Here is a 25,710-nt window from a genome sequence, read left to right on the forward strand (position 1 = left end):
CCGTCCCCAATTCGATTCGGCGCGTACTACGCGTAGTTCAGAGTTTTTACAAAAATATCTTTACTCTTCGTGACGAACACTAATCTCACAGGCAAATATTATCACGTCGCAACAGTGTAATCACAATTTCAGTTACAGCGAATTCGATTGCTCGCACTGGTGCGCACTGAGTGCGCGCTAAAGACTGTCTATAGTCAATTTTTATATTCAGCTTTGTATAAAATACACGTGTCTTAAATACACGTTCAAAAAAGTATTTAGCGAAAAAATGATACGTATGGATGCTATACAGATCATTTCACTGGCTGCGAAATATTTCAAGAGACATTTAAGACGATTCTTAAAAATAAGAATGGACTGTAAACAAGCCTTGGTGTGCACTCGGTGCGCACTGGTGCAGGCAACCGAATTCGCTATTAGACAAGTACCCAGTAATTAGAACGTTCAAAATTCGTCCGCAAATGGAAAATAGCACTTGGCCAGACTACATTTGTCTGAAATAACAATCTAGATTTTCCAATTTAGATTATGTCACTTGCAATAAATCGATTTAATCGTTTCCGCGCTGTTTATATCGGAAGGCAATTAATTTTTTAAGCGCGGCCTCTCGATTAAGTTTCTGCATATATAGATAACTGATGAAACGTATATGCGAGCGCGTGCGCGCGCGCATGCACACGCGCGATAAGTAGAAAGACAACTGCTGGAGCCGATCAATTAAGTGGATAAAGGCCAACATGGTCGTACGTTAAATAAGTGGCCGGGACGGGTGAGACAGAGACGAGAGATGGTACCAAACTAATTTGGCCGTAAGCGGCGATTAGGCGTTCCCGAGGCGCGTATAGGGGAAGGCCGGGGAGGGGGGAGATCTAGCGCTCGTCAAAATCTAAAGTAAATCCTAATCGGATTAGCATGAGTCGACTCAACACCCGAGCAGCTTTTGTTCCCAAGTTTCAACGACGACGTCTTGGGCTCCTTGGGGCGTGCGTCTCCTTTATCCAATGAGCTAACGACTCGGAGTCTCGGGGTAGGGAAATTGCAACGGCAACGGAAGGAGCGCGCGACGCGCGATACATCGAGAAACACAGCGCTGATGCGCGAGCGGGGCAGGTTTATTTTTGGCTTATGAGAATAACTTTTTTAATAAGCAAGTTGAAAGCGGTGGGTACTGGAAACGTTACGGCAAACTTAATTAAGGGGATTGGAGGAGGGAATGGGCGACGCGTAAAGACGCGTGAATAACTGTAGTTCGTACAAGATAATTGTAATCAGTAGACGTGAAAGAAAGGGAGCGGGAGGAAAATTAAGGGCGAGAGAAAGGGGGAAAGGTAGGAACGTAAGCGTTGGATATCGCGTCAATGAGTTTAGTCATGATAGGGTTGTTTCAACTCTCGCTCCGAGAGCGGATATACACAGCTGAGGTGCAACGGATCCTGTGCTCCCTCCTTCACGCACACACACGCGCGCGCGCGCACAGCACACAAACACGCATAAAATACACACACACTATTACAATGTCCGTTGCTCGCTTCTCTCTATATCGTGGTACCGTGTGGCTCTGAATTAACCCGGGGCTCCGACGGACGCCGCGCTCGCGCGCGTCGAAGCGTAAAACGAAGCTCCGCCGCCACCGCGATGTTTCGATGGCCTTTCGCCTGCGAGATGTATCCCTATTCGATTACGTTCTCCACCTCCGTCCGGGTCCCCCGGACGAGTTCGGGATACTCGGCTCGGGCAGATTGTTTAAGTTAGCGACGCGCGACGACCCGACTCATTCCGCGACGCCTGGCCGGGTTCTGATTAAAAGAAAACAGCGCCGATCGGCCAACTTTGAATCGCGCTCGATTTTGACACAATCCTCGCCATTTGGCGCGCGTTTATTTAGTGAACTGGGTCAATCCTGCCCGCGGTATCTCCTCCGATCGATTCATTTTCTTCGACTCGAAAATTGAAGTTTACGAGTTGTGCGCCTCTAATAGATTGAAAAAATTTATGATGGATGAGACGAGATAAATTAGAAGGAGAATGATACATCGAGATTTTTTTCGAAAAAGTTTCTTTCACCAACGGATGACGGCTAATTGATGGTTAATTCGTTTCACGTTGCTTCCCACATTCTAATCAATTCATGCAAATACTCCTCGTTGGAAGTAATAAAAAACTTGTTTCAAAAACAGTGGGGGTTTCGGAAAGCGTCCAAGCGACATTGTATAGATATATAGAAGTTTCTAATTAATTAATTTAAAATTAATGTAAAAAATTCTGCCCTTTAGGATACACTGAAAATACTTTTCTATGGAGTTAACATTGTGTCTTTGTTACTTTTTAAAATAATTTCAATTTAATAATTTTATTTTCATCTATCTGTAATCACCCAATGTAATCAATACGATTATTTTACACCGCGATTATATTCACGTTCACATAAGCGCCTTTATGAATTTTGGAAGGACCTTGTCAATTCTCATCCGAACAGGACGCGAAATCGGCAACCCGCGTTTTAAATCAACTTAACAGCCGATCGATGGTCAAATTGGGTTAGGCGCTTCGTGAAAGCTTCTCGCTACGGTGCACCATGGAGAGCTACTCCTTGGAGACCAACGAGATATTGCTCCGACTCTATTAAGAGACAAGAGCGACAAGCCCATCTTGGACTTTCGGCGCTTTCCAGAAGCCGCCTCTCCAACTTCCGCTCTGGCTGTATGGCAAAACTGGCATGGCAAATACGCACCGCCGACGATCGGAGGTATTATGAAACTGGGACGAAGCTGTAAATCACTTATTAGCGGTAGTGGGCTTCGAGGAACGAAATAGCCATTACGGTAGATAAGAAGCTTGGCGGATGAAAAAGTGCGCTTATATGTGAACTTATGAATAACGTAGAATCGCAATTTTGTCAAAGGAACTCGCTTTAATTTCAATAATTGGGGTAGTTTCGTTTAAAATGTTTGTCGAGCCGTTTTGAAGATTAGATCGGTTCAAGAACAGAGAAAACCGAACGCACTTATCGTGTTATTCGGTTCAAACGTGTATTAATTCCTACGCAACTATTTGAACATTAATATTCCATTTATTCCCAAGCTTCTATTTAAACATTTTCAATACTTCCAGCGATTATGCACAAGCGCACGTACGGTAATTACATTTGATTTCGCCTGTACACCGGATAATGTTATTCGTCATTATGGAAACGCGAAACGCTGTTGCATAACTTTCTATAAAGTGGAAATTGAACTTTCTGTACGGGTTGACGCGTATCTCGCATCGATTTGGCATCGAGTATTAATTACCCCATTGTGATATCCATTCCGCGCCGTCAAGTTGATTGCGTTATAAACGCGATGGTGATTATTTTATACGAGATAAAATAATATTACGACACGCTGTTACTTCAACTGTGTGTGAGAGAGCTTATTGTAATTTAAAATCTACATTGCTTTGTTAAAAATAATCAATGTAAAGTAGTACGCATTATTATACAAACGGAAATACTAAAAAGAAAAATTATCTGGATTTTAATATTGTAAATAAGTTCGTTTTAAATTGTAAAAAATTTTGCTCCCAAATATTGTTTCAATCATTGACCTCTCTGTTTATACGCTATGATATTAAAAAATAAATATTTCAGTATTATCAATACCAGATTTTGCCCCCTTTTCCATTTTGTAACAAATCCGATGCATTATGCAACACACGATTTACCATTATTTAAATAAAAATGTTATTCACGCAGAAAATAGAAGAAATAAAAAAAAAGCATTATCTGTTTCCACGCGCAAAGAGAGAAAGAGACAATATTTTATATCAAATGGAAATTTATTCGTAAATTTGATACTGCGTCATTATTAAAATTAAAATGTATTCGAAAATGACAGATGCCGATTATACAAAGAACTGATGAATTTACTGATTAACAAAAAGTATCCTTTATTTCATCGAATAAGTGAATCATCAAATAAATATCCAATTAAATAAATTCGCTAAACATGGTAGCATTTCGTATAGTTTATGTAATAAACACAGTATTTGTTCGCTATAATTCTCTTGTATTCGTAATTGTCGATTCAGATAAAAATGTCACGCAAATCTGAAATGACGCGAGATTAGTCGATCATGATACGTGATCGCTGAATTGATCGAACTGCAATTATCAATGACTTTGCAAATAATCCCGGAGCTTTGTCACCAAGGGTGATTCGATTCGACGATTTGACGATCGCGTCAACGAAAGAGCGAATCAAACTACAGGCGAGACGGCCAGTCGATGGTACTCTCAGCGCGATCGTTTACAAAGGATCGCTTTCAATGGCCCGCTGATTGTACGAGTGCTTCCTCGATCCTAGATTAACGGCCATGCTTGCCCAATCGTACGCGACGATCGCCGCCGAGTATCGGCGGCCCAGTTCCAACGAGTTTCTCCCGTCCAGCACAATTTTGTGGAAAGTTTAACGAGCCAGTCCCGCGCGAAAAGAAGACCAAGTTCTCGCTCTTGAGAAACGTAGACGGCCGCGGAGTCCGCGGATCTCGAGATTTATATTATTAGGGAGGAGTGTGTATTCGTAGCTCTCGCCCGACGGTCACGACACTACCGCGGGGCTGACTGTCTCCCATTGCGAACAGTTGTAAACTTCGATCGACAAACACACATACGTACAGGGTGTCCTTTTGCAACTTTAGATATTGACAATTACATTTCCGTCATGTGAACCAGTTTGGCAAGTATATTTGGGAAATGATTCATGCGGAAAATAAGAGCTTTATTTCTTTTTCAGCGAGCCGGGAACTAGTTTTCCATGAAAAGACCAAGTTATGTCACAAAAGAAAAACTATCCGGTCGATATCTTACGGTTTGTATCGCGCGAGGACGTCGCCTGTCCATAGCTTTCATTTATCGAATACTGACGTGATATTGTCGTGACTGATTGTTCCACAAATCGCTAACTGCAACTGTCGCGTCCTATTCCGGATATCGACAACTGCATTAACGGATATCATCATAATTTTTCTTTTGTATTCGTATTGTGTTCGATAACGAGTATCTAGTATCGCGTTTTTTAAATAATTAATTAAGCAATTAATTGATTCATTTATTTATTAAGCAATCATTAAAGCGGAACTAATAAAAGTCCTCAGCAAGCAAATTGTTTTACGACGCTAAACGAAATGCGTGCGAGAATCGTAGAAAAAGTAAAAGTGTTGGTCGAGCGAAAATTTCTTTAACCGCGCTTTAGATTAATCGCGCGTAGAAAGTCTTTTCGTGCCAAATGGATGTTTCGAGATGCAGATCGCCAGAAAGAAAAATCGCTGTGCATACTTTTCGTTCGCGTACACATTTATAGCAGCAATTATAAACGGGCTATTTCACACGTAGTATTTCTCGAGATATACGAAATAATATTATAATTAAAGAGATATCTACTACTCCAAGAATCGTAAAATAGATAAACCGAGGGGGAAACCGCTGAGGGTATTGTGGTGTACAGATTTGCTGGTATTACTAGGCATTTTTGAGTATTAGTTTGGACATTAGGCCTTGCTGGGCCATTATAAAAATAAAATAAGGTAAAATAAGGTAAAACGAGATAAATCAGGTAAAATATTATAAAATAACAAGATAAATTAATGCCCACTCGACATTAGTGGGCATTGGTGTACAAGATTTTGGACTGTTTTCCCCCCTCGAGATAAACCCATCCTCAAATTTAATGGCAAATGCCAAAATTAATAGCACCCTGTATGAAAAATGCAACGCGCATCGATATTATATTCGATTATTTCGCTTTCGGTGCAAGTGTTTCGCATGTACAATCACAGACATAGTAAGAATTATGCCTGTGTGTACAACATGTTATTCGCACGGAACGTAAATGTTTGACACTGCGTCATTATTTAAATTAAAATGATAACCTAAGCGCAATTAAAGGCAAGGCGTACTTACCGATTACGGTGAGGTTAACTTTCAAGTTTTTCGTCGGCGAATTTCGGAAATCGACCCTGCATCTGTAGACGCCCTCGTCACTTTGTCGAAGGTCCTGAAGTGTCAGCTGCGCCGGCGGGCTCGCACGAAAAGACGCCCGGTGACCCCAAAAGTGCGTGGCGCTCCACAATTTCGCCTTGCCGAACTGCCGACTCCTCGCGTCGTAACTGCAACACCAAACACGAATAACGTTAGTAAGGTATTCGAGTGGAAAATGGCCCGATTCTTGTTTAATCTATCACCGGCAGCGAGATGTTGATCCCGAAATTACTTACGAGTTAAGTCTCGAAGTCGCGATAAGAACGTTTTAAGCCAAGAGTGGTTTGCAGTACCGTAGCTGGGGCGACGCATCGAGCAGGAAGAGAAAAAGAAACAGACCGGCCGCCTTACTACAGAATCGTGCATACCAACATACCGCAAGAAAAACGTAACGGGATAGAAAAGATTTATGCCACTGATTTAATATAACGCAAAGGATTCCGGGGTGAGTTGTTCTTATCGTGAGTGCATTGCACGTTGTATTCACGGCGAGAAGTCTGTTTGCGACTGATATACCTCGTCTATGCCCGGGCTCGGCCGAGCTTCGCGGAGTGTCCTCGGGCCGCGCATACAAATCACGGGATTACCGCCGCGAAATATGTCTCCGCCCGCGGAGTTAAATACCGCAGTTTCGCGTGTCGCAAATCGCGGCGCCAAGTCGCGTAGCTCGCGACGCCGTCCGCCGCACGATACTCGCATTTGTCAGCTAGGCGGAAACTTTCCTCCCGGGACACAGAGTTATTTTAAAATCTTTCCTTGCGCGGAGGGAAAAAAAAGAGGGACACCGGGGGGCGGAAGAGGTTTGGGGCTAAATAATGCGGGTTAAGTCGGCCAGCAGGATGAAAGTAAGCGGAGGGAACGAATGGCCGACGACCAAAGTGCGACGCACAATACACCCCCGGGCCGCTCTTATCTGGCTTCGGCCAATTTTTCACTGAACTTTCGCAATTCGTCATAGTCGAGGAGCCCGCGAGAGGTGAAACTCTTCGCCTATCCCCCTCGAAGTCGCCCAGGCTCGAGAAGATCCAATACAGACCCAGAGAAGTGCACTCGACCGAGAGAGTCAGATAACCCCTTACTTCCCAGGTCAGAGCTTCCCGGAGACGGTATTAGGTCTAGCTGAAAGAAGGGGCGGCCGCCCGCGCTATATTGTTCGTTATGACTTGACGGGTAATCCGCGAATACGGACGAAGGTGTATAATCTGATTTATCCTTCTCCAGTTTATTTACCCCGTACAATCCGCTGTGCTTAATAATTTCTTTGTCGCGGGAGCTTATATGAATTCCAGAGCGCCGAGGCTACGTAAAAAGTGTCGATTCTCGGCGTACGGGATGTTAGACTGCATCTCCAAAACGCGCTCGCTTGCCCTTATTACGCAAACGAGACACCTTCCCTTCTTCGCCGAGAGAAATGTTGTATGTTCCCATTATTCATGGATCAACTCGCGACGCAGGTGCATCCTGCTTCTTGTACGTGCCTTCAATTATTATCGAACGTAAGTTCGTAAGTCTAATCGAGCGACGGAGTCGCGACGGGCGAAGTTGGCACAATAAGTCCCAGGCTCGATCGCGCCTGGAGCGTCGAGAACGACGGCGGAGTTTCGGCGTTGCTCTCACCGGGATCCTTGCGGTTGCCAAGACAAATTGGATCGGTTTTTAATGAGCACGATGACTCGTCGAGCAGGCACAACCCGCAAATTTACCGGCGCGACTCCCTGCGTTAACCCGCCCTGTCGCGCCTGCCACCGTGATTTACGCGGTCTACGTGAAATTTAAAGGGTCCGCGAGCACACGTCGACGGTAAAAAAGTCTAATTGCAATGGACGGCTACTCTCCGAGGCTGAGCGAGTAAATCCCTCGCGGGAAATTTTATTTACGAAAGTCGGCCACGTTGTGTCGCGTGGATAATTAAGCGTGAAGGCGAATGCTGCTGGCGGAACGACGTTAAAAAGCACGGCACTGCGTACAGCTGTATCGAATCATTTCGCTCCGATTAGAACGCGCGTTACATTCTTTACATGCGATAATAATACCAGTTACGCAAAAAAATTTGTATTGTTAACGATTAATTAACTACATTTATATATGTTCACATATTTTTAAATTACAAAATCGTTCTAATTAATTACACATTTACAAATGAGAGCCGTGTACAGATATATTTCGCGTGTATATTGTTTCACAGTTAATAATTTTATTTCCCATAGTTAAGCGAAATATAATTTTAACTGTTTATATTAATTAAGTTTTATTTTATTGAATATCACTTCATAATTCCACAAATACGAGACGCTCACATTTTGCCGGATAATAATAATCCATTTGTACATTTTATTCCATTAAAATTTTTCCAACTCATAAAATGTATATAAACATACATTTATATTCCAATACGTGAACGCAGAGATAAATTATGAACTATTACATTTAAAGAGATAAAATCACAGAAAACGACGTGTAACGTGACGTTCTGTAAAAACCAAATTTATTTCGTGAACAAATTTGTCATCGCATGAAATGAAAAATGAAAGAAAAACATTATAATCCGCGCAAATTATTATATATAAAATGTACACACATGTAAATGTACAATTATAAATCGCACATTATTGTAAAGCGGAGAATGTACTTTTTAAGCGGATAACGTGCACGTGTAAATTAATATGTCGCGGAAATTTTGCCGATTAATGAAAATTAATATGTAAATAATTATGATTGTAATTCTCGGAATGTCGTCACATTTCGGAATATGTCACAGGTATTTTTCAAATGATTATCATTCGGTGAAATTTTAATTAATACTGTCAACGATTCATTAGTACCGTCGGAAACAGCAACTGCGAGCAATAAAGCACGTCACAATCGCGTAAATTCCGTCATGCACTTTGATGGAGATTTTTTCCATGACATATTCTACATTCAGAATGTATTATTAATTCTGTCGAGTGCAAGGACGTCTGTCGCGCTTCAATGGGACTTTCCTCCGTATAGTTATGCGCTTTTATTGAACGTGTCGCGTGAGAGTAATTATTTTTATAAATTAATATAAAAACACCACTTCCGAGATCTATGTTGTAAGTTTCCGTATACACATGTATACATGTATTTTATTTACAATATGTATAATGTAATTAATATTCATTTTTATTCCTAATTTAACTTTGAAATTATATGCTTTTAATATTTAAAGTAATTATAGATTTAATAAATTTTCTTTATATCAAAACTTATTAGTGTATAAAAACAAAAATACTAATTTATTAAATGATAATAATAAATAATGAAAAGCATAGCTAACATTTTTTTAAGAAATACTCGTACAATTTTAAGATATGTACGCCGATCGTCATGAAGATTATTTGCATTTTATACTTAATAAAATAACATCACTATTTAATATATTATATTAACCTCTACTTATCATCTTTTACATAAATATCATTGATGCAACTAGTTTTCGCTATCGCCCGGTAAGATTAGATAGCGAGACTTTAATCCGTAAATGAGGGCGAGCGGTAAGACGGGTCGACGCTGAGCACAGAGGGAAAAGAATTGAGATAAAATGAGAAGACAGATAGAAAATGGAATAGAAGTGGCAGATGGCTCCTAAACAAATTAAAATAATCGCTGGGTCCTGCCCGGAAGCTGCGCCGGCACCACCGGTCTAAAAGAAGGTCTCCCATGAATACAGACGGCGTGGGCGAAACGAATGTTGCGCGGAGGAGGGTGAGTCGTAAGGGGGACTTAACCACTCTCGGGACTCTTAAAAGGAGCTTAACTTCGCGCATAAAATTAAGGCATTGTAATTGCAGACGGCGTCGCCACTGCGACAGCACGTCCCCCTTCCTTTTTCCCCTAGATTCTTCCTTCCGTTACCTTCGCTGACCCGCTCCTCGTGTGTTTCGATATCGATCTCGTTCTCTTTTGCCGACATGGAAATACAATTCCCTCCCCCTCCCGCTATCTTCCTGGCGCGCTGTCACGGCGATGACGATGATACAATTATTTTTAATGTAGAAGTTTACGTAACCGGACGACGACGAAGTTCTTGCCGGATTTACGACCAACGGCGTGTGGAATATTACATATGATCTTTTCTCGATGCAAAAAGGTAAGAAAACATACGTTTTTCACGATCGATTTATCTCAAATGACGAATTGTATAAAATTTTGTCTTCTTTCACAACCCTCTAAGTTTTAATAATTAGCGTAATATATTCGCATAGCGCAAACTGTACCGAATTAAAGACCGTTATCAATTTACACGAATCGGTTAAAGCATGTATCTTTGGCTAAGTTTTAAATGAATTCGTTGAAATTAAGCGTCAATTTCTCTTTCAAGAATTAATTACCATTTTTGTATTGAAAAATTTTACATTTACGCTAGTCGAATATTCTCAATCTATATAAATCTTATTATTTCCACGTTTCATTGTTCCATCCGCTCCGCCGTACAATAATCCGCCAATTTTATCCGCTACTTTACTCCGTTCGGCGGATAAATAAAAATGTGGTGACTTAATACACCGCAAAATGGCGTATCGCGCAGCGTTAGAGTAAAATGGGATCGCCTCGCCGATTTCCGCCGTTGTTCATGAATTCCGCGCTCGTGCGTGTTTTCACTCGGAAGAAATGTGATTTTCCCGGGGACAACCTCGTTACGCTTCGCATTAGCCGCGGAAGCCCTCCCGGACGACGATGATAAAATGATTTTTAATTGCAGCGGATGTGCAAGCCGGAGACGAGCACTGCCACCGCCGCAGGCTTCTCTCATGCAGATTACATCGCGCGGGATGAAGCATTAAATAAATCCCTCGATAAATCCACGATAAAATATGTACCAAGCGGTCTCGGGGGAGGATCGCGGAAACTATTTAAGTCGCTTGATAACACGGCCACACTTTATCGTTACCTGGAGGCGCGCTGTTAAAAATCGTTGTCGTGAAAATGTAAATAACGAGAACGTCGTAATCAATTTTGCGGAATCGTATGTGTAAAAAAAAAGAAGGCATTTGTGCATAAAGCATCTGTTCCCTTTCGCATTCAGATGTTTCAAATGTACGATCCTTGCAAGAAGCGTAAAGGGTTTATTTTGTTTTGAGTGCTCCCCTAACTCTTACAAGTAAACTTTCAGCAATGAAAATTGTACCATCTCTATACTTATTAGCGGATCATTGCATATTATAACATATTTCCAAATTTGATTTCTCCGGTTCAAGCCATTTATTAACCTACTTATTTGCGATGTCCAATACAATACCTCAACGTCGGCGAACTGCTGTTTACCGAGACACACAAAGAAAGTGAAAATAAAAAAAGAAAACTTTTCGTGAAAGAGAACGACTTTGTAACGTTACGATCAGCCCGCGGCTTTACCTACATCGGATATGATTGATCGCGTTCCAGTTACAAAGCGAGCTTTGCCGATCTCGACGTGTACTTCAATCGGGCCTGGATATTGTCGGGCGCGGTATCGTCGCGGGGTTCTTCATGCCCACCGGTCTCGAATCGCACGAAATGACTATAGAAGGATGCCCCGCGCGCTTATTCAACCCTTTGCCGATTTCCCGCCGCGGCCAATGCCCTCCTCCCCTGCTCGCCGTTTGCTGACCAAACCTCTCGTAGCAGTAGTCGACCTATCGCCACCGTTATCCCTCTATTCAAATATCACCGCGTTCCGTCATTATTCTTCCAAATGGGATTCATGCCGCGGCATAATGGGACAGAGATATCAATCCGATCGACGAATATAATATCCGATTACACAGCCGCAAATGGCGGCCGCTCCACGATGGCCCCTCACGTATGCCTCCAGTCTGCGCATTAAATCGCAACGCGCAGGCACCAGATACCACGCCGCACGCCGGCCGATATTCGAGCAGAAAATCGAGAATCGATTCGGCTCACGAGCGAGTTTCCAACAGCTCTCAACGGCCCTCCGATCGCGGAAAAAGCTCGCTCGAAAGCCGAGCGAGCGATCGATCGATCGGCGCCGTGCGCGCCGAAAGGGTGGAGTCCCTTGTACTCGCGCTTTATGCACTCGCAGCTCGACACACACAGCCTGCGGATTTTATGCCCGCAAATAAATAAATCTGATGCGTGTAAATATATGTTCAGCACTTTCGAAAGATTCATAAAAGGTTTTCAGAAATTAAAACGATCAATTTAGAAAATACTCAAATGTCCGATCGAATCTACCTGCCGCGAAAAGATCGTCCCCGAATTAAGAAACAATTCACCAACGTTAATAACCGTTTTTTTGTAGTTAAGTAACTTAACATTTCGGTTGGTGCCTCTTAAGTAAAAATCATCTTTGCGTTACTGAATATCGACAGAACTAATTGAGAGAATTGATTAGTATCAATTGTAACGGGAACTTGTAGTCAACCCAACTGGCTAGTTGCTTTATTTAATTAATACAACGTTTCGACACTATGTTTTGGGTCCTTTTCAAGTAATACTGCAATCAGCAACAATCGTAATTATAAGGTCTTGTAAATTAATAAAAATTAGGGAGTTAATGAGTAAGACGAAAATAAGTTGAGGTATACGGTTACAAGCAGCGAACGTATGTGAGTCAACTCAAGCTCAAACTCACATACGTTCGCTGCTACCCGCTGCAATTTTTATTCATTACTGGTGACCATAAGCAATCTTCCTACGTTGATTAGTATCACTTAAAAATCTTGGATATAGATAGCGAATTGCGATTTTCAGTTACGCGGGGTAAAATTCGTAAAAGATGAGAGTGCTACGAACAATCCAAATAATTCGATTACTAATTGTGGGCCCCAAAATGGGTTGCTGTCTTTTTTCCCCAGAGTACCCTTCTTTGTATAAAAAGTATAAAGGGGCAGTTTATTACTTCGCCGCGCTAACAATAAGCCCGAAATATCGTAATCGCCATGGAGACGCCATACAATCGCGATGCGCTCAAAAGCCCGGGGAGAACGGCTCCCGCTCAGAGCCGTATTTACGAACGTGGTGCTCGCTCACAATGCCGCGAAATAGCAAACACCATCAACGTCGATTTAATTTCCTTCCGCGCGTTCGCGCGCGCGCGCGCGAGCCCGCCGCGATATGGAAGAATCCGCGAGCGCAGCGGACGCGGAACAAAAGGGAACGATGGGGTAGAACGGGGCGGAAGGAGCGACGCCCGGGGAAAGAGTATTGGTGACAAAGGAGCACGTCGCTGCCGCTGATGCCGCGGCGAGGAGAGGCTGGGGGGAATGATCGGGAGGAGAATTTCACAATGCACTCGTTCCAGGCAATCCCGGAAGACGGATGATCGCCCTGTATCGACTATCCGGCGAGCCGGAGCTTCCATCGGCCGCGCCGGTTTCTTGCTTAAAGGGATTCCGTCGGATACCGCCAAAGTCACGGCCGAGTAAGCGCCGTACGTCGACGATTCGCCGCGGATGTCGTTGAATTTCACGTCGAATAATGTTGCCGGTGAATTGAAAATTGATTTCTCCCCGAAGGGAGAGCCTCGCGCGCCCGAGCGCCTGATGAGTCTGACTAGTGCCGGGCTGTTTCCACTGCTGCCGCGCACAGGAGAGTATGGCAGCTCAGACGACGGTCAATATTTACAGTCTTATTCGGGTTAATTCGGCGTAGGATAGTCACTAATATTATTTGGACGGTTGTTTGCCTTAGGCGGTGGATTGCTTATTCGTGTCAACGATTTAAATTCAAGTAATTCTCGCAGGCGTCCGTTTATCTTTCATCACGTCCCGGAAAAAGTAAATTATGATATAAGCGTATCTCTATCTACCTTCCACATCTTTGTGAATTTGCACGGCACCGTTGTATACTGATTTCCCATAATTTACATTTCTCTTCACCGTTCTGCACATTTTTTCGATTAAGATGGGCAGGCGCTAAAAAGCGTGAATGAAATACAAATTTTGAAACGTCTTCGCCACTTCGTTCATTTTGAAACTTATCCATATTCTTCGTGAAATAAAATGAGGAAAAGGTATAAGCGACGCTCGCGTAATTCGACCGAGAAATTCGAGAGGCAAATGATAGATATAGAGATGTGAGTCGCGGGATGAAAAGAAATTTCCCGGGCATTATGATTGAGGCTAAGTTAGCGGCAGACGCAGAAATTGTATGTGCGACAACGATGTTCGACGAACACGGAACATAATTCTATCGGCGTCGGGGAATGCAGAATGGATGCTCGAATCGAATTCCAACCAAGATTGCGGCGGCAGTCGCCCCAGACAATCGGCGGGTCTATTTACGACGTCGGTCCGGGAACGCACCGAATGGAAGTCAGAATTATTGTATTAAGGTAGAAGACAGCAACCAGAACGTACGACGTGCATTATCCCCCTACTTCATAAGCAGCGAGTGCACGTGGAAAGAGCATATAGAATGTAACAGAGGGCCCGTACGTACGGTAATCTCTTAAATCCATTTCTTCTTTTCCTTCGCTAACTACCGTCTGTCGTTATCTCTTTTTTTTTAATACATTAGACGCGTAACAACGAGAAAGAAATGTAAATGCAAAGGAAAGAACCTAAATAATTCCATCTACTGCTCATAACCGCTGCGAATCGTAGCTTCCTTCTGTGCACTTATTTGCCCTTTGTGTATTTAAAATGAGAAAACCTGCGACACACAGTCCAAAGATAAGGAAGAAAGAACAAGGGGAATATCTAACTGAAAAGAAGAGTTCTCATATCTACATGCAAAATCGCAGCGTCTTGCGAGGCGCGCCAAGTTTTCATGTCGCACGGTAAAGAAATCGAGTTTAATTTACCTCGTAAACTTAACGCGATTCTTGACGGCTAATCTAAGAAGATTACATATCCCGCGGGGCATTTATATTACGTTTCTCACGTTTCTTTTAACTGACGCCCTCGCTTGCGCTAAGACCCAGTTAAGAGGGTAAATAAAATAAGCGAGTTACTTGGCAAATTGCATTTCCAAACTGCAAATTTTGCACGGAGGAAACATGCACGGTAAAACACGCAAGGCAAAACTGTCGGCATTGTACAGACTTAACCAATCTCTCTCGTTCTCTTCTCCCGTTTACGCAGTTTCGAGAATTGAACATACTTATCGAGAAACTTGATAAAATAATTGAAATCGAAATGTATATCGCTTGTTTTGCTATTTGTCGAAGCATCCCGTAAGTCTGATAAATAATAAATTACGCATTTAATGACGACGCTTCTTCGGTCGTAGTCTTTATGACGAGAAAGTAACGCTAAGTCACGTAAATAGGGATGGTTTATTACCATCTAAAGGTGCTTTTCTCGTAAGGCTACTACAATAAGGTAATTTATATGGAAATGTAATTAAACTGACATCGTTGTGAAAGCAGAGAACGTTCATTGATAAGAGAACGTTTGCGGTTCTTCCGACATTTTCTTTCCGCAAGAACAATGTCGCTCTTGTTGTGCATTATTCAGTAACAGTTAAAGCGTTACGTATAGAAAGTATTAATGACGATATTCATTTCTAATTTTTAATTGTAACAATAAATAAAACCATGATATATTATCGTGCGATTTACTTTCAATGCTTCATGTACATAAAATGTAGCCCAAATTTGGAGTAAAAATTAAGTACTAAAATAAATTGAAATATATTATTAAGCAACATTCGCACTAATGCGCTTATAATTTCCGGTTAGAGACGCGATAAGATATCTCTCAGATTTCTCCTTCTTTAACGGAAGACTAATACAATTTGCCCGTCACTATCTGGAGGAAAGAATCCTTCGCCGACATCGGTCGAGAGAAATTTCATATCACGAAATTTCACTTAGGAACGCACGAGTGTTGAAGCGGATATCTCTCTCTCTCTCTCTCTCTCTCTCTCTCTCTCTCTCTCTCTCGCTCTCTTTCTCTTTGCAAAGCAACATCAAATTAATGAGTTACCGAGAGGCGAGTTTCCGCTTTGTAGAACACAAGAGACACGATGTAAGACCAAGAGAGATGAGGGAAGCGAGCGGAGGCCGAAAAGAGAGAAAGGACGACAAGACGAATGCGCGAGCGGTGCGTAGTAGAATAGTGCGCGACGGTATTCGCTAATTAATTACCTGCGAACTATATGTGACCCGTGGTGGAAAAATTCATATCTCCGTGCGAGCTACGCGTTCGCGTTTATACCCGCGGGGAGAAATTTATCGCAAGAAGCGGCGAATCCGAGCCGACGTTCAGTTGCCGTGGCAACGGTGTTACCACTTTTGCCATCCGGCTACTGATTCAAATTATGCACTGTCATGCTAATTATTACGGCGAGAAAAACGTAAAGCGCTAATTTGACGGTAGCGTTCTGTCGTGGGGAAAAAAAAGATATAAATTTATATCGCATATTTGAGAATTCAGATATTTTAAACAAACGTTTATTTGCTCTCTCAGAGAAATTAATAATCATATTTTTAATCAAACCGGTCGATTTCCCATGGCACGTATCAGCGCTTATCATAAATAAACGCTGATATAATGAACTTTAATCCGCGTTGTATAATTATTCAGTGAAAAGAATTATTTGTGACAAATTAATTACCACAGTATTTACATTATTGTTTGCTACCGAGAAAGAGACAGAAGCTATTTATTGAAGAAGAAAGTACGAGTAAATAACAATGTTTCTGAATGCATTAAAGATACGACGTTCATGAACCTACATTTTAGCAATTCCTATCATAATAATGGAGTTATGAAAATTCCACGAGTTCGCCGGAGGATTCCTTTGATCACCGACGAAGAATAAATACAACTCCTCGAGTAACGTCTTTAATTCGATATAAAGAACACCAAAAACATTCTTCGTCTTTGATCATCCGTCGTGCCGGCGAAGGATTTTCTCCTCGAGTCATGCCGAGAGGGGTGGCGTTTTTAGAAAATCGGAAATTGGGTTATTCGCAGTTCAGAGCCGCGAAAGTTAAAGCTTCTACAAATAGAGAAACGGGGAGAAGAGGGAGGAGGGGAGGAGAAGATGGCGAAGAGAAAAGAGTGGCGGGACGCGCTTCAAAGAAACGTTGGAGGGAAAAGTGGCCTCCGCTTATTGTCAAGGAAAAGAGGAAACAACGAACCGCTTTTTTCCTCTCGGAACGCGATCCGGGATTATGGCGGGAATCGTGATCGCTATCGGGGACAGAGACGATGATCACTCCGGGGAAATCAAAATGGGGGACGATGTTGAGAGCGCACCGTTGTCCAAGAATGACGAAGGCGACGCGGATCGTTTCGTGTTACGAGAGGAATGGTCGTCATTCGGTAACGGCGGCACGTGATAGCCGACAAAAATAAACCGGGAGCACCCATCCCGAGGGGAACGTATCAAATTTTACTATCGCCAGTCTTAACATTTCAAAAGAAGTTAGCGAAACGGCTGGGATTGTTCCATAAAAATCCTCGACGCAATCTTTTTGTGACGAGGATCGGTAGAGCTCGTTGTACAACTTTTTTTTTAATTATTCATTAACAGAGAACGATAGTTAATAAAACAATGTACAGACGTTATCAGCAGCTCGAGACAACGTCTAATCCTTTGCAACGGGAGACTTCAATCTCCCTAATATGTTAACTGATAAATATTTTGCGAGAACAAAGATATACAAATATCTCACTGAATAGATTTCATGTTTTTTTATATTTTACGTTAGTCTCAATTAATTCTACATTTCGAATCTCTTATTTTTAACGATTATGCAGTTGGGAAAGTTTACAGCAATTTCAAGATTTCCGGAAATATTGCACATCCGATTCTCTGAATTAATACTTCATCAGTTGCACTCGTTGCCTTGTTCCAGCATCCCGCTCCCGTGCTCCACATCGCGAGGACTCGCTCAGCTTGTTCTTAAAATTCGATTACTCCCGAAACTGTTGAGCTTAGGAGCCGCGCGCTCGCGTAATGTCGTTAATTCGGAATTACATCACGACTCGAATTTCAAAGTTGTAAAATAAAGCGAGGAGAGACGCTCTGTGTGCATTAACTCGCCGTAATAGCGGCGTTTGAAACCCGGTTGAACACGCTACAAATAGCAATCAAAAAAACGACCGGAAAAAAAAAGAGAGCGATTCTATTGTGCCGCGTATCCAAGAGCCATCAGCGCTCGATGAAACGCGTGACTTTTGCTTTCGAGCTGGGGGTTGCGAGCCGCGGTTTTCGTGTTTCACGTGAAATATCGCGTGCAAACCGCGCGTGCACACATACGAACGTGTGCACACGCGCGCGCGCACGTACCGCTGCTCCATTTTCACGCAAAACTCCGCGCGCTGTACTATTTTTCCCCGTCATCCTCACCGCGGTTAAAATGCTCGCGGTGAAAACCCGGGATAAACACGTTTGAATCCTTGCCAGCTGTTCATCGGCGCGCGGCGCGCGCGTGTTAAAATACATATGACGAGCGGTCGAGAGAAAAGGGGGCGAAGGAGGGAAGGAGGACTGTCAGATCGCGCACGAGCGCGGCATTATGCGAGAGCGAAAGAATCGATTTGACGTTCGGGCGGGTTGACGTGCGCTTCCGTAATGCGCGTCAAGCCGGCTGCATTTAACGTTTATCGACGAGAAATGTGGCGAAAAAGTTGACGGCGTGGCGCGCGCGGGAGAATGAGCGAAGCGATGTCTGTGCTTTTTTCCTCCCTCTACACTCCTGTCGATCCCGCATTCGAAATGTCGATTGCATTTTCCGAAGAATCGCTGATGCAAACGTCGCCGTTATGCCCGGTTTACGATGAAAGAAAGCGCGAGAGATTGCACCGCCAACTCGCGCAACGCCCTTCGACGGGGGGAAAAATCGCGGATGGAAATATCGCGCGTCCCGCCAACAACTTCCGTCGAGGCCCGAGAGAGGCTTTCGGAGCCTCGACCCGCCTGAATTCTCGCAACTCCCTCTCCCCGACGATTCCCAATTGCGTCGGCATTTTCGACTCTTAACTATCAACGGCCCCTCCCCCACCCTCTCCAGCCCTCGGGCTCTCGAGCGGAACTGTTCGACTTTCGAAATGTCAATTAAACGAGCTCGCCAAGTTAATGGACACAAAACGCCCGATTCCGATTTTAACGCGCTCCAGTATGCACCGGGCGGACTAAACGCGCAAACGAAAGACCGACGGCGCGGCGCGGCGCGGCGCGCGATCCGTTCCGCGAGCGCGGGCAAATAGGTCGCTACATCATTTGCGGTCGGGGGCCGGGAATTAATTTCGTACTAAGCGGTCCGGGGGTGCGGGGAAGGGGTGCTGGTGGGGGGGGGGACGGAGGGAGGGCGCGAGAGCGGGTTATGATATCGCAAATTGCAAATACTTGATACGATCGTGGACGGGCGGCCATATGATTTATCGAACGCGCCGCACCGGCCATAGTATCGGCTTTACTACCCGGGATTGACATCATTTATTAGACGTAGGAAACGCGCCACGGCCGATGGAAACCGCAACGATATCGCGGCTGCAGCTGTAAACGAGGTCGTCGACCGTCGAATGGCCGGCCGATCGCTATATCCATCCGCCGGTAGTTACGGCGGATCATCAGGACGAGCGATTTCGATGTTCCTACGGCCCGCCGCGCGCCGCCGCCGCCGCCGCTACTCAGTTATCGCTGAATCTCTCGCAGTTCGACAGCGGTCGCGAGAGCCGAATGCGGTCGGCACCGCAATGATGACTAAATACCTGGACCAGGCCAGACCGGCAGCCACCCGCCCGCCCGCAGGACCTCAATGACGTGGCTGCACCCATTACGTCGTCTTTGTAGCAATTTCGCCCGACAGATTCGTCAAATGAAACTACGATCGCCCGATAACTCGCCGCTTTGTTAGATCTATCGATTTCTATACGTACGCGCGCCTATGACATTCCTATCCGCGGCTGCGGTGCGTTTCACACCTAATTAATGTTAGATCCGGCGACTGCACGGTGTCTTTCAAAGCGCGATTTCACGATCGATCGAGTCAATTCAGCTGCCTGGGAATAATCGACTCGCGTTTTATCGACTTTGTATCGCCATTTAAATATTAATATGCAAAACAGCGTCAATAAATGTCCAAAATTACCTCGTCTATTTACTCTAAATTCCACCCGACATCGCCGTTCCATTTCTTTCGCCCTTTACGCCGAGCACTCTGCAAATTATTTCGTGCTCCGGGCGAGACGAGTTATGATTTTCATTACATTTCTACCGACATTGTAGTATGTAATCAATTTAGAGTTCCTTAACTTCCACGGTTAGGAGGAGCTTATATGATTACACTTTGGCCGTATCTATTCCCATCTCGGTTATGGCAAAATCTATGTCGCGCACCGGTGCTCGTAGACCCGCTGCGGTTGCTCCGCACTGGTAGCGGGCATTGGAATCCACCAGTGGTCGAGGAACGAGTGTGGTCGGGCTGCGGTATCGACAACGTCTTCGCTCGCTGCGCAGTATTAACTCCTACACAGTCCGTAACTCAGGATTGGCCGTCTTTTTTTAGCATTACCCACGGATTAACTTGACCTAACACGCATCGGCTATAATTACCGTTGTAATCGTACTTTACCGTAATTACAAGCCCCCTGCCTGTGTCAAATAAGCTCCTTTCCTCCGCCCTTCGAATAATTTACGGTCGAAATAACGATCGTAGGGATAAACAGCGATACAGCGAGAAAAGTGTAACTTCGAATTGCTTTCCAATAAAGCTTATAATAGCTTTAAAAAAGAAAGGAATCGCAAATTTATTGCTAAAACGCCAGCCATTGTTTCTGTCACTTGGAAATACGGTGTTCGCTTAGTTTTAATCTACCGTCATTATTGTTGCAATCGACCTCGAGGAATAGCCCCAGATAATGACCCCTTTGTTTCACGCGGCCGTGATTTTGTTCCGGTCGGCCGGCGTGGTTATTTTAATCCGGGCGGCAGCGTCAATAGGGAGGATAACGACGCGTAAAAATCGCGCGTAATAACGAACAGCGCCGGTTTGCCGGTTCGAGCGTATCGCAACGAGAAATCCGCCATTATGTCGCGTAACTACGCGGACAATGGCACGATAATTCCAGCCGGTGGTACGCGCGCATCCGGCCACGTGCGGCGCGCTCTCACACGCGCACAGACACGCGTCCGTCCGTCCGTCCGTCCATAGATACGTAAGTCGACCGCACAATAGGGATGAGAAAGCGGGGTGGACAATTGACTCGTCGATCGGGAACATTTCCGCGCGAGGTTGCGTTTAACTGATTGCGGTACCGTCGACACTTGGCGTCGCGAGGCCTTGTCGATACATCAAACGGCGACGCCCGCGTGGTCGGATTCGTGATCCCTTCGTGGAAATGGCCTCAGCTGTGATAACCAGCGATTTCGCGAGCTGTAACTCGCGTGGCTTCGTTGCTTCGCCGCCACGAATTACATTTTATATCCACAATGCGAGTCTCAGAGTCGTAGTCGTAAGAATAGTCGACTACGATCGGTCGATTCTTATGTGTCTGACTGAATTGACCAATTACGGTCGATCATTGTAGACCCCGCATTAGCGAAACGATTTGAAGACGAGTTTAAAACGACTGACGATTGACAGGAAACGTTTTTACGGTGTTTAACGAGCGACGGAGGAGCGTTCGAAAATTAAAATTCAAAAGCCTCGGTGGTGGTCTTCGATCTAGCACCGAGCGGATGTATTCTCGCGTATTCAGCCAAGCTGTCCTCCTCGCTAGGACATTTTTCCGAAGCTCGATTCCAGCAGGAGCAAGTGAATTTCATTACTGTCAACGATAGCGCGAAGATCCCTAAGACAAACATTGTCGCTCACCGTCGACGCTGGAATAGCAGACCTGACGTAATCCTAATACCAATTGAGATCGTTTCCACAACGGGCGCGGTGACGCTACGGCGACGCGACGCCGCGAGTTGCGGCGTTAACACCTGATGTCAGCCCCATCAGCGTGTCAGCGCGATCAGCACTTCCGTTCGACGGCAAGAGGGACAGCCTCGAGCATTCGCAGCTGCCTGCCGCGAAACTCGCCAAGTTTCCTTCGCGCACAATTGATCCAGTCACCGCCAGAAGGAATTACACCAAATTCGCGCGCGCGCGCGCGAAACTCAGCGGAGGATCCCGCCGATGAAGGCTGCAATAACATACAGTACACACGGTTGTGTACTCGAACCAGAGAACTACTCCACTTTGCGGTAGACGACATTTGCATAGGTAGACGCGTTCTCCATACCGAGCCTGCGTTCGACGGGTCGCCTTCTTGGCGGCTGGAAAAATGGTCGGTGAAACGAATGCAAATGCGATTAGGCCCCCCCGCAAAGGTTTCTTGTTGCCTCGAAAACTAACTTAAATATTCCTCTGCCGGACTACTCGAGTCAATGAAAAAAAGGAAGCCTGCTGCCTCACCTTTGAAATCGTTATCAGCAACGAGGGCGGGATAACGAAAAAGCGAGAAAGGATTAAGATAGGAGGAGGATCGCGCGCTAACGCGGTAAGGTAACAGAAGAATATTTTATGGCGAGAGCTCGGCGAGGGTACCGTCGGAAGGTTTTCAGCCAACAGATTTACGAGGCGACGTTATTATCTTACAAGCTTTCGTATACGGGGGTAATTTTCAGGTGTGCTCGATCGATCAGGACCGCTCGTCGTTGTAAGCTCTCAGACGCCTGCATATTAAGCGTTAAACGAGTGCTATTCCGTAACCAAGCAGGAAACGTACGTCAATAAATGTGCGATATCGTAAATATATCGATAATGTCCCGAACATGCATTATTGCTGTAACGACGCGGCTTTATAATATAGCACGTAAACACGTATTGTTCGATCCAACAATTAGCCATAAATTATCGCCTCTCACAATCAGCCTTTTATCATATGCGAACGTGAACAAATTTTCAGCGCACAAAAGCGATCGCGCATTTCAAACGAATTTTGCCAATGATACTGTAATTCCGCTATGGCGCGCGTTAGATAATGGAATATGTATGCCTAAAGGATCATTGCATACTTGAAATTTCCTAATGACATGATAATTATTCCAATATTTGTCATCAAAAATTGTATAAGTGAAAGATCAATAAGTTACGTCGATCGTACAATCTAATCCATGATACACTATAAATATCGATGAAACGTCTGTTTGCAAAGTGGCATATACTTTTCGAATAAGATTCTTCGCAAAATATTATTGCTGAGAATTAGGAATATTTTTATTTTTAATATTTTGGACAATTTAAAGAGATAAGTTTCGTTTAATAAAAATCAAGGCGCTGATAGTTTTTCAATTAAAAAAATAATAAAAAGCACAGATATTCCTTCGCGGATTAAATATTCAATGTCTAATTCAGCCAAGCCTTATTACTCATTTGAATTATATTTGACCGTGTGTGAGAATATTAATTTGAGGCATCTGTCGGAATTGAAATTTTACCCGTGATCGATCGCGACGAGGTAGAAATGATTTTATCGAACGAAAGGGGGAGGGAGGGGGGGGAAGCGTGTCGGTGCGTAAAACGCAGGATCGTCAGATTCGTGTCGTCGCAGTCATCGAAAATGCAATCACGACGTGTTCGTTTCAAAGGGCGCTGGAGATCGAGAACGGAGCGACGAAGGATGAAAGGGACGGGTAGCGGAGGGCGACGGGGTAAAACTGCGTCCCGGCTGCGATATCACGTTGCTCGCGTTTAAGGGGGTTGAGGGCACGCCCGTTTGCATTCGCGACGAGTATCCCGCATGGTTAAGCGCCCTCGCCAAGTGGCGTTCTCTCGTTAGCTGATGCGCCTGACGCTAAGTGCGTGACTACGCCGTATAATCTACCGACGCGTGTAATTGGAGAGCTCGTGTTATTTATTTTTCTACTATCCACGAATCACAGTTATTCATTGCAAAATCATTAGATGGAGGCTCATGTACGTCACGAATCATTGCATCTTATTGCTCGTCGATGTAACGAATGTATCTTCGTCAACTGATTTTTCAGAGCTATCAAAAAGTCTTCTACATTGTAGAATGCAGCTCTGTGTGACTCAATAAGTAAAACTAAATAAAACTAGGTAAAATTAGAAAATTACAAAAATAAAAATCTAAACGTAATAAATTTGAGTGTTCTCTATCTTTTCATTTTTAATTTCTTCTTTCACCGAATTATTTTATCTTGTTTGTCATTGTATTTTTTATACATCTGCACGTGTTACCGATCGTATTTATTCCAATTTTGCTGAACTAATAATTCTCGTGACTATATAATTATTACATATACATTCCTGTCAGTAATATTACCATTAATTAATGTACTCCCTTGACGCCCATGGGCACAGCAAACACTTTATCTATTTATGGCATTATTGGTTTTCGACTAACATTGGCTTGAATCGCTATGGAAATTATTAATTCGTTGCATATGCGGAATGGTTATATTATTTCGGTGACTTTCTAAATTTCTTTATAATTTTAATTCGTCGTGAAAAAATTAAGAAATACCCACTACATCTTATTCAACGTCTTACAAGTTCTGGCATAATTTAACAAAAATTACACTATATTATATCATTTATAATGTTGATAATATATTATTATCAGTGTAAGCTCCAGCGATTTTAATCAGTTATTCATTTTCTAAAGTTTAGATTAGTCACAATTATCAAACTAATTAAATTACTATTTAATAACATGTTATTATTAAAATTTTTTTTAATTTGACTTAATACTGCAGTATTAAATCAAATTAAAAAAACTTTTTCACCGAAATCTAGTTATTCGTACAATGCTACGAGATTAACTTTGGATTTGTAAAAAGAAGAGAATGGAAAATATAAAATACGTTTTTGCTTTTTTGAACTAACAGACCTTGAAATTAACTGGGTAAGAATAAAGATTAAAATTGAACAGAGCCACACTTTACATTCGTCTATATTAACGTAAAAATGTAAAAGGATAATCGTTGCATATGTAATTTAATACTCGAAGTTAATAAATAATACACAATATAGAAACAATGTCTCGATTTGTGCGAAAGGTGTCAGGGAGGCGTCGTAATTTTGTTTTTCGAGTGTGGGTCGTCTATAAATCCTAATATTTTTATCACGAATCGTACATTATCCGGGAATGTACACAGCCCGCGCGCTTTTAGTAGGTCAGTGTATCATTTTATTCGCGAAAGAGCGTTCGCTCGTAGTAAACGCAGCTCGTTCGGCGAACGTCGGGACTTTAAAGAGAATTTAAAGCTCCGCATCCCCACAAGGAAATGATCCGTTGCCGCGCGGACGAAGAATGGTTTTGGAAAGCCCGTTTTCGTGGCGCTTACTGCCGCGACGATTCCGCGGCTACATTTTACGACGACACAGAACACCGCAATTGTATACCGTTAAAACTAAAATATCGTTGCTGAGATAAAACCGCAGCTCCTTCAAACGAGATGCCGTTTCCCTCTCTGGCTTGGATCACACAGTTCTCTACCCCCGAATGTCCCAACTGAGCCGCGTTCATCAGTAACTTTGCCCGAAATTCAGCGGAAAGAAATTTCGCCAAATATGTGACCGACGTTTAGAAATGTAAAAAAAATTGCCGCATAAAGAATTTACACGCAAATTACATGAAAATTTCGCCAGAAACTATCCTGCAAAGTGCATTCAAAATAGGCGACTCATATTAGGGGAACCCGGGGCATAACGGAACGGCGGGGCATAATGGGATATGATCTATAACTTTTTACAGAAGTGCTGTTATGTATTGAAATATTTTACAAATATTGCTATTAGATGATCCTTATCGCAT

The 25,710-nt window shown here is 43.6% G+C and overlaps 1 protein-coding gene across 2 annotated transcripts in view; it reads right to left on the minus strand.

Moving 5' to 3' along the window:
* The window catches only part of LOC105564471 (hemicentin-1-like), a 253,172-nt gene that overhangs the window by 177,385 nt on the left and 50,077 nt on the right, over window positions 1–25,710 (minus strand). For both annotated transcript variants that reach the window (XM_012016860.1, XM_012016861.1), the window contains one exon: window positions 5,939–6,144. In XM_012016860.1, the coding sequence (XP_011872250.1) occupies window positions 5,939–6,144 (206 nt within the window). The remainder of the gene's footprint in view (window positions 1–5,938; window positions 6,145–25,710) is intronic.

The sequence above is a fragment of the Vollenhovia emeryi genome, unplaced genomic scaffold (genome assembly GCF_000949405.1).
Source record: "Vollenhovia emeryi isolate VEMERY1.0 unplaced genomic scaffold, V.emery_V1.0 DF939164.1, whole genome shotgun sequence".
Taxonomy (NCBI): domain Eukaryota; kingdom Metazoa; phylum Arthropoda; class Insecta; order Hymenoptera; family Formicidae; genus Vollenhovia; species Vollenhovia emeryi.